Genomic DNA, 12,519 nt, shown 5'->3' with positions numbered 1-12,519 from the left:
CCCCACATGACACGCGAGCCTCGGAGACGCTGTGCCGACTCCACTCACCCGAGGTGCCTGCAGATCTAGACAGAAAGTTCTGGACCAGACGGGAGCAATATTGCACAAGATTATGAATATACTAAAAACCACTTAATTGTACACTTAAATATGTTTAAAATGATTTTTTATGTGACTTTAATCTCAAAAAAAAACCCCTAAACACCATAAAGTGCTCAGGTAATCTGTCTGAAAATGTAGTCCAACTCTGGCAGGGTCCTCGCTGGAGGGGGGGTGAGGATGGGCCCCCACAGAAAAGAATATGCAGTTCTTGGCCTCATCCCCGCAGCCTGCTGCCTGGGAGGCCTGCCAGGTCCCTCCAGTCGTCCCTGAGGAACCAGCGGCTTCACACAGAGTCTGGTTCCCACCCCGTAAGGCGGCAGTGGCCATCTCCACACATCCCTGAGGTGGGTCCCAGGGGACTGCTGCTGTGGACATCCCCCTGGGAAGCTCTCCCAGGGCATGGGCTGGGCAGGCATGAGGCAGTCAGGGGCTCTGTGGCTGAGACGTCTTCTGCTGAGCATGCTCCAGGCTGCCCGGCCTTGTGACGGTGACCATGAGCAGGAGGGACAGCCACAACCCACCTGAGCAGGGCTGCCTGCTGCGTCCTGTCTCAGTCCTGCTGTTGGGTGGATGTTCCCCATCTTTACAGAGGAACCCCAGGGCCAGCTACTGTCCTGAGACCAGAGGACATTGCAGGCAGCCCAAGTCTTCAGGGCGTCCAGCTCCGCTCCGCACCCAGCCCTTGCTCTACTGCTCCTGGGCACCTGGGTCTGGGGCTTTTGGGTGTGTTCTGGGGCCTCCTTGGCTATGGGCCTTGGGGGTCCTGCCCTCACCTGTGGGCTCTTTGGGGTCTCCTTTAGGGTACGCCTTTGGCCTCGGTGCCTCCTGGCTCCTGGTAACAACAAGAAGGGGTACCATCAAACCTGAGAGCCCGAGGTCCCCTCATTTACCAAGTGGTCCCCAGAGGCTGCCACTGACTGGGATCCTCAGACCCAGACTGATCGCCTGCCCCACCCCTGGGAGAGCTTGGGGTCCCAGGTGCACATCTCCCATTCTCAAAGCAGCTCAGCTGGACCCAGGCCAGCCGCAGGCTTAGAGAGAGAGGAACAGAAATGCCTCCTGGGGACGCAGGCAGCGCCGATTCCCAGCCTGGGTGCCAGAGACCAGGCTCAGAAACCACTGCTGACTGAAAGCGCCGTGGGTTCCATCACTGCCCTGCGCCTGTGTCCTCATCTGTGAAGTGGTAACAGCGCTGTCTTGCGGTTAGGTGCACTCGGGACCCCACAGCCAGCTGCTGTGGGTGGGACTACCTGTGAATGCCAGGTCCTCCCCCACGAGGACCAGCAGGACAGGAATGACTGTGACTGCCACGCACATGAGGAAACCGAGGCTCAGAGAGCGTCAGAGGCCCGGCAGGTCCTGCAGCCAGGACTCAGGCCGGCCTGTCAGACTCCCATGCCCTTCCTGCAGGGGCCCCGGCCCAGTGGCTCACAGGTACATGGCCCAAGGCAGGCAGGGGCAGCCCTTGGAGGAGGTGGGCTGTGGGCTCTGGGGGTTTCTGCACACACATCTGCCCAGGCCCCCAGCATCCTGCTGGCTTCCCCCTCCTGTCCCTGCAGGGACACCGCATCCCCTCTGCCTGAGGGCTTGTAACCATGGCCCAGCCTCCCTTGCTCACCTCTCCTGCCCCGGGTCAGAGGGCACAGGGCCGCCCAGGGTCCTGCGAATATAGTCTCGGGAGCGGATGTCGGCCTGAGGAAAGGGTGGCTCACATGAGGGGTGGGGATGGGGTCCCAAGCTGGCCTCTGGACAAGCCCTCCCCACCTCACTCCCTCCTGAGAAAGCCACAGAGATAACACTGGCCAGCCTTCAGCACAAGGAGCGGCAGCCCCGGGAGGCAGGTTATCAAGGACAGGCACTCAGCCCAGGTCCTGCGACGGCAGGTCCCCCAGAGCCTGAGGTGGGATCCTCGGTCCCCCCACTTCAGCTCCTGCCACTTGGCTGTCATCTTACAGCCGAGGCTTCCCTTTCGTGGGTTCACCTGAGCCAGATCCTCTGCTGAAACCTCTTCTCCGAGGGCTCCTGGCTCAGCTCATCTCCCGTCTACTATCAGCCACAACCCTGTCCCCAGGCAAGTGCAGAAAGTTCCTCAAAGTCCCAGAGTGACAAGGGCATGTGGGCCCCCCTGGGCCTTGCCACTGGGCTCTGCCCTGTGCTGACCTCACCCCAGGGGTCTGGCCTCAGCGCCATATCAGATGGGACACATGGCGACCCCCAGGGGCCTCGGCTTCAGCGGGAGCGAGCAGGTGGGCAGCAGATGCTCTGGGGTGAAGGCACCCGTGAGAGAAGTGAGGCCGCACCCACCTTCCCCTCAGCCTGGGAGGGGAGCCCAGGCCTGGCACAGGGGACCCACGGACGCCGTGGAGAGAGGGAGCAGGCACAGCCCCTCTCATCCTCTCTTAGGAGGCAGAGTCAGGAGGGCGCTGCTGGCAGACAGGGGTCCCAGGAAGAAAGTGGACCAAGACATAGGCAGTCACTAGGCAGAGCCTCCCCCCACCCATGGAGTAACAGGGACTGTGGGCCCCTGGGAAGAGGTAGCTGGCTGTCCTCCCTGGGGGTACAGGCCCAAGAACCCACAGGCTTTTCTCCAGGGCTGGACACAAGGTCCCCACCCGCCTTCCAGGTGCGCAAGCACTTCACAGGCCACCCCTCACTGCAGGACAGGCTCACAGGGTCGCTGTCACTCTGAAGCACAGAGACTTGCCCGCTGCACCAACACAGGGATCCCAGGCTCAGGGTTTGGGCAGTAGCTCAAGGCCGTACAAGTGGGTAGGAATGCAGGAGGCAGGGCCTCCTGGAGCCAGGACACAGGTCGCAGGCCCGAGAACCTGCACCCTGGGAACCCTGGGTGGGAGAGAGTGTGGACACCTAGGGAGGTACTCTCAGGGGCCACCTGAGAGGACTTGGTCCTCGGCAGGGGCTGAGCCCCACGCTGTGCGGGCCACTGCTGCCACCTGGAGGCCGCCCTGCACACCGGCAGCCAGGAAGGCCCAGGACCCAAGGAGGGGTGGTGGTGGCCATGGCCGCAGGGTGACAGGGCTCCTCCGGCTGAGAGGCAGAGCCAGGGCCCTGACTGAGCCACCCACCTGGCGCACGGGCTCCGGGATCCGGAACCTGCAGCAGCTGTGGGTCAGGCGCACGGCCGCCTCCAGGCTTATCTTGTGGCCCACGGACACGTACAGGGGCTTGATGCTGCGGTCGTGGCTCTTCAGGGCCTGGGACAAGGAAGGCGGGTCAGGGCGCTGCGGGCAGGAGGGAGCTGGGGGTACATGCAGCTCCTCTGGACACCTTCCTGCTGCTTGTCCTCGGGACAGGGTGGGACGAGCAGGGGCACCAAAGACCCCTCAGTACAGCCTGAGGTGGGGGGACATGAAGGGCAGGACACGCCAGTCAGGCAGTGGTGGGAAGACGGGAGCGGCTGGCGTCTGGTGTGCGTGTGCACATACGTGGGTGCTGACCAGGGCCCCACTGACCCCGCCTGACAGGCTTGCCTCGGGGGAGCACAGGCCCTGCCACTCACCATGCCCAAGACGGCCCCGGAGCTGCCCGTCAGAGGAAACGTGTCTCCTCTGGCACACAGGAGGCGTATCTGGAAAACAGGAAACACTGAAAAAACACCTTTTCTCATGTTTGAAACCTGGCAGCCACTGGCAGGGAGACAGAAGGGCCCGCTCCTGCAGGGGCCGTGGCGCAGCCAGGGGATGCTTGCGCCCACCCTAGGAGCCAGCCTGTCCAGTGTGCTGCCCACAGCACCGTCCCACCCTGCAGAGGCCCTGGGAGCTCGGCTCTCTCCTCCTCTACAGCAGAGGATGTGGGGCCTGGAGGGGGGGCGGCAGCCTGCCCGGGCTGCAGTGGGACAAAGGCCCCGTTCCTACATTTCAGGTCAGACCCCGCCCAAGGCCACTTCCTGCCGCTTTCTCTCCTGGGAGGAATCTGGGCACATTTGATTCAATCCAACAAATGTTTTAGGGTAGATGGGGACTGGCTCACTGGGAGGGTCTGGAGTCCCTGTCCACTGCTCCACACATATGTGGGACTGCTGGAGGGATGAGACAGATGTGCCCTCTGCTCGGAGTCTGCTATCTCGGGGCAGAGCTGGGTGTCACCAGCTTTCTCAGGAGTGGGTGCCACATTCCCAGTGCCAGCAACAGGGGCCAGAGCAAGGAGATGTCCAGGACAGGGTGCTGAAAGCAAGGCCTGGAGGCTGGGGTTGGGGAGAGTGTGTAGCCCTGCAGAGGCTCCCCAATGTCCTGGTCCCAATAACCAGAGGCCCTGTCCCACATGGGGACACCTTAGGGCAGGGAGGCTGGGGAGGAGCTGAGGGTGCTCTGTGAGGTTCTACCACCCACAGGGGACACAAGGGGGTGCAGGGAAAAATGGGTCTTCCTGACCAACGGGGATGCAGGACGGGAACAAGAGTGTCAACAGTCAGCAGGCCAGGGCAGCCAGGCAGGGTGGTCCCTGGCGCCCATCCAGCCATGCCCGCAGGCCTGCTCCTCACCTTGTCCTTGTGCAGGGTATTGTTCTCCAGCCCGTCCACCTGCAGCAGCTTCTTAGCCACCCCGATGCAGGGCAGGTCTGTGAGGACACCCAGGTGGCAGGCCACCCCGAAGCCTGCACAGAAGGCGGGGAGGGCAGTGAGCCAAGCAGTCTAGGGATGGTGTGGGCTTTGGGGACAAACCAGAACCAACCTGAGTTTCCCCAAGTGGACAGAGTCCTGTTGCGGGCAGACAGCTGAGGAGACAGGCCTCCGAGCCCCAGCCTGCCCTTGGACGTAGCCCTCTGCCCAACTTCACGGCTGTCCGCTGGACAGAGGACGCCTTCTCTCCAACAACTTAGGAGCCCATTTAGTGCTCACAGTACTTCACCCATTTCTCTTCTCATTTCTAGCACTTTCTACCTTCCCCTCCTTCATGGCCACCATCAGGTCTCTGTCCCCCCAACTCCCCTGACACTCTGGGGCTCTTGCCAGGTGACCAGGATTGCAGTTCCTGGGGTCCCAGCCCAGGGCTGCCTGCTAGTCCAGTACTTACATCCAGGGTGGCCCTGGACCCACTGGCTCCCAGTGCAGCAGCTGAAGAGCCAACACCACCCTTTGGCTTCCTCTGTTGCCAGCCCCCAGGTTCCTATCTAAGGGTAAAGCAGCCCCTTCCCCTCGGTTCTCCCTTGGGCCAAGGTTCCAGCACCAGGGTATAGGTTTCCTGGAGTCCCTGGGGAATGGCCCTCCTGTCTGTCCCTGTCTGATCTGAGACAAGGACCTGTCAGGACACAGGGTGGGCCACCAGTGGGTCAGGCTGACTGAGCTCGGGCCTGGGACTTCTGGTAGCTGTCAGGTCCCAACTGGGCAATGCCACCCCAAACGGGCCAGTGGAGGGTGCTGGGGGAAGGCTGTGGGGCAGGCAGGAAATATGGGGCAGGGATCTTTACTGGTGGGTCCTGACAAAGCAGTGAGTCCAGAAAGGAGCTGTCAGTGCCCAGCTGGGGTACAAGTGTCCTGGGAGGTCCCCCCTTCCCACAGCCCTCCCGGGCCCCCTCTTGGGAGCAGGATCACCTCGGTGGTGCAGCACCCCATTTCCATCCACAAGGAGGACCTGGAAGAGCCACAGGGAAAGTCCAGGTCAGAGGCACTGACCACTGGGCGGGGACATCCGGGGGCAGGAGGGGTGGGGCCACCACTCTGAGTCCAGCTTTTGAGAAAGTCTATCCTTGTTCTCAGGGCAAAGTGCACCTCCTCCAGGAAGCCCCCAGGTCTCCCCGCCCACAAAAGCAGAGGCCCTTCGAGGTACCTGCCTGGGGCATGAGGCTGGGCTCCTTCTCCTGAAGCCGCCGCACCGCGTCCACCAGGAAGGGCACCTCTCGGAAGGCCAGGAAGCCCGACAAGTAGGGGGCTGTCAGGCTAACCATGCGGCAGTCCTCATACACCACCTGTCACCAGGCAGCCAGGTCAAGCCACTGGCGGGACGTGGCCCTGGCCACCCGTCTCCCCGAACGCCCTCAGCCCTTCACCTACAACCTTTTCTTTCCACTGCCAGCTCCCTCTCCATCTCCCAGGCCACCCACGTCCCCCTTCCCTGCCTCACGGATCTGGGGGGAAACCATGAGCGAGGACGAGGTGACTGCTGCAAATGGGCTGGGGAGTCGGCCTGCTGCTGAGCTGAGCCTGCAGCGCGACTTATGCAGGGGTCAGACCAGGAAGGCCCTTAGGCCTTGTGAGTGTGAACCAGGTGGTGACCTGGCCGAGGGGTGACCATGGCATAGCCAGGGAAGGGGCGGCCAGGATGCTGACAAAGGCACCAACTCCAGGGCCACTGAGGAGGCAGGAAAAACCAAAACGGAGCTAGTGTGCGGCTGCGGGCGAGGGGTCTGGGAAGACAGAGGTGTCCAGCCGGGGCAACGTGGGATGCGTCGCCGCGGGTCACTGAGATGGGGAGTCCGAAATGTCCCCTTTTTTCCTCCCAAGGCTCCCCAACCTATGAACGAAATCCTACGAAGCACCGGTTCCCTTCCCCGGAGCCCCGCCTCCCTCGCCGAGGCGGGCACGGAGCCGAGCGGGGCTGCCCTGACCGGTGCCACCCCCGCCCCGGGTTACCTGGAGCTCGGGGTAGCTGAGCACCACCAGGGAGGCGCAGGCGCGCACACTGTCGCCCTTCACGAAGGACACGTCCACGCCCCCGACCCTCTGCAGCCCCGAGAAGGCGGGGTCCCGCTGCCACGCCTCCGTGTCCCGGTCCACCACGCGGGCCTTCAGCTGGGCTTGCTCCCTGGGGGCAGGCACCGGTCCAGCGGGCCGCGGGGAGCAGCCCCGCCCTGCATCCCGCTCCGACGCCCCCGGGCCCGGGCCCCGATCAGGGCCCTCCGGCTGCCCCGCCCCTCCGACAGCCCCGCCCTCCAGCTGCCCCGCCCCTCGGAAGGCCCCGCCCCTCGGACAGCCCCGCCCCTCAGACCACCCCGCCCCTCCGACTGCCCCGCCCCCTCCGACTGCCCCGCCCTCTGGCTGCCCCCGCCCCTCCGAGTGCCCCGCCCCTCGAACGCCCGGTCCCTAGGACCACCCCGCCCCCTCCGGATGCCCCGCCCCTCCGGATGCCCCGCCCCTCGGACCACCCCGCCCCTCCGACAGCCCTGCCCCTATGGCCGCCCCGCCCCTAGGACCACCCCGCCCCTTCCGGCTGCCCCGCCCCTCCGCTGCCCCGCCCCTCGGACCACCCCGCCCCTCCGACAGCCCTGCCCCTATGGCCGCCCCGCCCCTAGGACCACCCCGCCCCCTCCAGCTGACCCCGCCCCTCTGTCTGACCCCGCCCCTCCGGCTGACCCCGCCCCTCCGGCCGCCCCGCCCTCAGACCGCCCGGTCCTCCGACTGGCTCGGCCCCTCCCCGTGACCCGGGACGCGCGCCGGAAACGAGCCCCCCACCCCGCCCACTACAACTCCCGAAGGCCCTTTGGCCGGCGAGCCGGAAGCGGGCCAGGGCCCCCCGCCGCCCCAAAGCCTGGGGCTCCCAGATCGGGGGTGTCGCGGGGGACGGTGCCGCTCCAGCCCCCAGGTAGCGGGCGTTTCCCGGCCTCATTACCGTTTCCATAGCGACAGGGTTTCCTCCGGCAGCCGCCCAACCGCTTCCTGGGCCATAGCACAGCCCCGGCACCCCTTCCGGTGGCGTCACTTCCGGAGACGCCGCGCGCATGCTCTGGGCCTCCCTGGTTGCCTAGGCGGCGCTCGGCGGGGCTGCCTCGGAGCGGGGCTTCCCCCGACGGCGCCGCCTGGTGGCCGGAGGTCGCACTGAGGACGGGCCTCGCCCCTGCACCGCCCTCCAGCGGGCGGGCGCGGGCGGGCGCGGGCGGGCGCGGGCGGGTCCCCGGGGCGCCGCACCGGGAGGAGGCCGACCGGGCTGGGCCCCGCGGGCGGAGCGGGCCGCCCCGCCGCCCAGGAAACACGCGTGATGGCTGAGCGCTGCGAAGAAGCCGCAGATCTGCTCGACAGCCTCGGGCCCCCCATTCTGTCTCCCTCCCTCCCGCCCGCAGCCGCCTCCCCATCTCTGCTGTTTTCCCAAACTCCGATATTCTGTGTGCCAGGGGCCATCATTTGGGGTAACGTGCCCCGAACCCCATCGCCAGGCACCTGCCATTCGCATGGACCTTGACCTCAGTTCCAGCCACTACTGTGAAGTTTCCAGGGAAGGAAGGGGCACCGCCCTTGGTGGAGCCAGACCCACCGATTCGACCGGGCGGGACCCGTGCAGAAAGCCTCGGCCTTGGGAACACTGACTCTCAGGCGAGGGAACAGCATGTGCAAAGGTCCTGAGGCAGCAAAGAGGTCAGCCTGTGCTGGGCGCTGCGGGGCAGCCAGAGAGGCTGAAGGGGAGCGATGTGGCCCTGCGGGGATTCAGAGAAGTACGTGGGTAAGAAGGGGGCCTGAAAACATCTCAAGGGGAAGACACGGAAGGGCAAGGCCCACACTCCGAGGTTCGGGAAAGGAAGGCTGCACGTAGCCTTGGTGGAGTGGTCGGAGGCCCTTGGGCCTGGTCGTTGGGGACAGAGGTGGTGATAGCTGTGCTGGGGTGGAGGTTGTGTTGTGTTCGGGGTGCAGGTAGGGGTGACGGAGGCCGTGCCGGGGGACGTGAGCACTGGAATGAGTTTAGGTGTGAAGGGAAGGGGGCTGTGGAAGGCAGGTCTTTATCCGGTGTGGACAGTCAGGGGCGGCCTGGACGCACACCAGCTCCATTTTCCCTCTGCTCCTGCCCCCCGCCCCCCATGGCTTCTGGAAATACCGGCAAGAGCACCCTCCAGAGTCTGGGGTGTGAATTCTGTCAGTGCCCCCCCCCCCCCCCATGCCTGGTGCTCTCTCCCAGTTGGAACTGGATTCATGATGCTTCATTAGTGAGAAGGGATTAGAAACGGCGGGAAGCAATATAAATGCTAGTCGTGGCTGGAGGGACGGTCACCCAGCTCAGGCCCCAGGTTCTCCCAGCTCCCCTCTGGCCTCTCTCGGGGCTCGGCCGCACTTCACGGGGAACACGCCGGGCGGGGGTGCCGTCACCTGCCCGGCCTTTTCTTCACAGTGACCGTTTCCACTGCAGCCTTGTTTCTGGGTTGGAACTGCCCGAACCCGGGAATGGCTGCAAGAGCTCGCGGGGCGGGGAGATGGGGGAGAGGAAATAGCTCGCGACCGGCAGTTAACAGAGGAGGCCCGGCAGCCCGTGGGGCCGGCAGATCGCCTGCACACACGCAGAGACGGGCACGGGTGAGTCGTGGAGATTTCCAGGTACATCCCCACCAGGCCCGTGACTCTCACTGCCTGGGCCGAGCGAGAAAGGGGGGGAGGGCCCGACGGACAGCAGGAGAAGGGGGCTGGCAGCTCCGCTCAGACCCCAGCGGCGCCCCCGGGAGCCTTTTCTTATTGGCAGGGCTTCTCATAGCAACCCTTCCCTAAAGCGGCGTTTGCCACGCGGGCATAAGCTCACGATCCATCTCTCACACGATCTCCTTTTCCAGGGACCCCCCCCCCCCGCTGCCTGGGTAGCTGGGCTCTGCTCCCGCAGGCTGGGGACAGAGGGCGCCCCTCTCAGGCGGAGGCCACCGCGCTCGGGGAGCGGCGTTGACGTTGAACCCTCTGGGGCCCCCCGAGGCTCTGCTGCCATTCTGCCCAGAGGACAAGTGGACCCTTGTGCTCGGAACCACAGCCTCCGTTTCCCTTCCGGGACCGTCCACGTGGCGGGCACCTCTACGGGAGCATTTCCACAGCGCCCAGGACCCTGCCCCAGCCCAGCCGAGGCGAGCGGCCGTACACGGGCTCCGATCCTCAGGCCGCGGAACTCAAGTTTATTAAACAGGTGCAACCAGTACGATAAAACTTAAGTCTCGCATTGGTGGGTGCGAGGCCAGCGTATTTTAAGAAAAGATAATACTGAAAAATGGCAGTTAAGGCTCTGAAAGCGTAGCGTCCAAAACGAAACATCTTAACTAAGAAACCATCAAAATGGGGAGAAAATTCCCAGCCTCTCCCCGCCCCTGAAACAAGAAAGGGCCTTCTGCCGGGGCGTGGCACCCCGAGGCGCCAGAGCGGCACCCCGGGTGCTGCCCCAACTCCGAGGCGCCCACGGGCTCGCAGGCAGCCCCGTCCCCTGAGCAGACGGCAGCTCGGCGGCACCCAGGGTGCAGATGTCGGAGGGGTGCCTCTGCGCAGTCGGGAACTGGCGCAGGCGGACGTCGTCTCCCGTGAATGACCGCGGGGCTCGGATCACCCTACTCCCCTCAGCGAGCGCAAGGGGGAGAAACCGCCACCGTGCCTGCGGGCCGCGGGGCCTGCCGCAGCGACCCCGGGAAGCCCCGGGCCTGCTTCTCGGCCCTCACCGCCCACGGACCCAGCTTCAAGTCAACGGAGTCATTAGCTCGCTTGGAGTGCGCACGGAAGCCCTCTGCCTGGCTTGTAAACAGTGGTTTCTCGGTGGCCGTGGCTGCCGGGCCACCAGGAGCAGAATCAGTGCAGACGGGTCCCGCCGCGTCTCACCCCCAGCTGGAACGCACCACGAGGTCAGGGCTGGCCCACCACTCCCTCCTTCCTTTTTCGGGAATGTAACTGGTTTCCTTTTGGCCCCTGAGTCTGTTGTTGTTTTTTTAATGCCTTGGCCAACACCCAGAGCGAGCGCCAGGTACTCGTGTCTCAGGGACATCGAGGTGACGCCGGGATCACATTTACCGGGCGGAATGCCAGTCGAACGCTTCCCGCCGAGATGCCAGGGCCGCGCCCTTGACCCAAGTCTGCGCTGACGCACGTTCATTCACAATTTCAGAAAGCGAGAACTGGGAGGAAATGTGGCCACCAATTCAGTTCCTTCATTTTACAGGAGAGAAAACTGAGACCCTGAGAGTGCCTGGGGCGCGCAGTCCAGTGCGCTGACCCCTGACGTGTGGCTGTGGCCCGTCGCGGGGCCGCGTGAGGTCACGATGGTTTGGCTTCAAGGTCTGTTGCCCCAGGATGCCCTGAGTTGTGAGAAGTGGAGAGACTGGCACTTTTTTATAGGTGGTTGAGAACCTAGGAGAACGTGTACCATACCCAGAATGTAAAGGAACGGCAGCAGGGAGAAAGCCAGGCTCTCTTCTGTGAGCGCAGAACAGACTAGGGAGAAAAGCAAAGCAGAAACTGGCGGCCCTGCTTCCCCTCGCTCTGACCGGGTCGTAGTCCGAGGAGGGCGGGCAGGTGCCTGGGGACGTCCCCTTTAGGGGTCTGGAGGCCTGAGACGGACGGTTCCCATCCACCGCCCCGGCATGGAGAGGGCGTCGGCGGACTCAGCTCCCACCTCCCGTGACCAGCGATCACCACCTGGTGCGAAGTGTGGGACACACGTGTCCCGAGGCAGCGGTCACGGGCGCCAGCCGTGGGCGGAGCGGGTGCCGAGGAAGCAGCGGCCCTATCTCGCCTGCCGGCCCCGCTTCAGCTCGGCCGCCGTCTTCCACACGGAGACACAGTTGGACAGCAATATCTCCTCCGGAAACTGAGACTCCACCTCGGCCAGAATGTCACTGTCCTTGGTCTCCATGTAACTCACCAGAGTGTCCCTCAGGCTGAAAGACCAAGGAACAGGAGACGGCACTTAGAACGGTCTTCGAGACAAACTACGGACGCCCACCCACGGACGCCCACCCACGGACGCCTCTCTGAGCCACCAATAGAACCAAAGCGCTCCTACGGCCAGAAACGCTGAAGGTCAGCTACAGGCCGCCCACGGCTGAGGAAGTGCGCCGGGGCCAGAGCCCGGCTCAGGGTTGCGTGGCACCCGCCACTTCCCACACTGTACCTGCGCTGAGCACGCCCTGCGGGATGGACGGGGCCCGCCCGGTGGAGGCCCGTCTAGTAGTGTGACCTGCTGTCTAGAAACACAGCCTGGCCCAGCCGGCGTGGCTCAGTGGTTGAGCATCGACCATATGAACCTGGAGGTCACTGGTTCGATTCCCGGTCAGGGCACATGCCCAGGCTATGGGTTCGACCCCCGATCGGGGCACGTACAGGAGGCAGCCAATTGACGTTTCTCTCTCACATCAATGTTTCTCTCTCTCTCTATCTAAAAATTCAATAAAGATATCCTCAGGTGAGAATAAAAAAAAATCCAAAGCCCTAAGTGTACACAGGCACGTGCCACACAGCGCAACGGAGGGAAAGCAGCGGCTGGGCGGTGCCCCGGCGAGGGGGCTGGGGTTTGCCTTCTGTTTAGAAAACCAGCCAAGTTAAATCCCTACCTCACACCACACATCACAGCAAACCGGTTAACCAAACACATGCACAACGTAAAGCCCCAGAAGCAGGAGGAGACGACGCGTGGGCTGCTCCACGCGCATCGGGAGGATCGGGGGGACCCCGACCCCGCTATGTCTCCACAGAGGCTCTATGGGAAAGTCCTGTCAGCTTTGGCTTCATAAAATTAAACACCG

The 12,519-nt window shown here is 64.2% G+C and overlaps 2 protein-coding genes across 2 annotated transcripts in view; both read right to left on the bottom strand.

Annotated features, from left to right (window-relative positions):
* Positions 1-702: 702 nt before the first annotated feature.
* Positions 703-7,723, bottom strand: ENDOV (endonuclease V). Its single transcript, XM_087825773.1, has 9 exons — positions 7,668-7,723; positions 6,692-6,863; positions 5,893-6,027; positions 5,654-5,693; positions 4,604-4,716; positions 3,623-3,691; positions 3,189-3,317; positions 1,721-1,794; positions 703-934 (listed from the first exon to the last, which is right to left on the bottom strand). The coding sequence occupies exons 1-9, from the start codon at positions 7,721-7,723 to the stop codon at positions 790-792; spliced, it is 933 nt and encodes a 310-aa protein (XP_087681899.1). The 3' UTR covers positions 703-789.
* A 2,794-nt stretch (positions 7,724-10,517) lies between these two features.
* Positions 10,518-12,519, bottom strand: part of RNF213 (ring finger protein 213) — a 66,772-nt gene continuing 64,770 nt past the window's right edge. Inside the window, exon 67 of the mRNA XM_087825772.1 lies at positions 10,518-11,655. Coding sequence (XP_087681898.1) covers positions 11,502-11,655 — 154 coding nt within the window. The 3' untranslated portion in view covers positions 10,518-11,501. The remainder of the gene's footprint in view (positions 11,656-12,519) is intronic.

This window comes from Miniopterus natalensis, chromosome 17 (assembly GCF_054644295.1).
Source record: "Miniopterus natalensis isolate mMinNat1 chromosome 17, mMinNat1.hap1, whole genome shotgun sequence".
Classification (NCBI taxonomy): domain Eukaryota; kingdom Metazoa; phylum Chordata; class Mammalia; order Chiroptera; family Miniopteridae; genus Miniopterus; species Miniopterus natalensis.
Note: the sequence above shows the minus strand (reverse complement) of the source record. Positions and strands in the feature narration are given on the sequence as shown.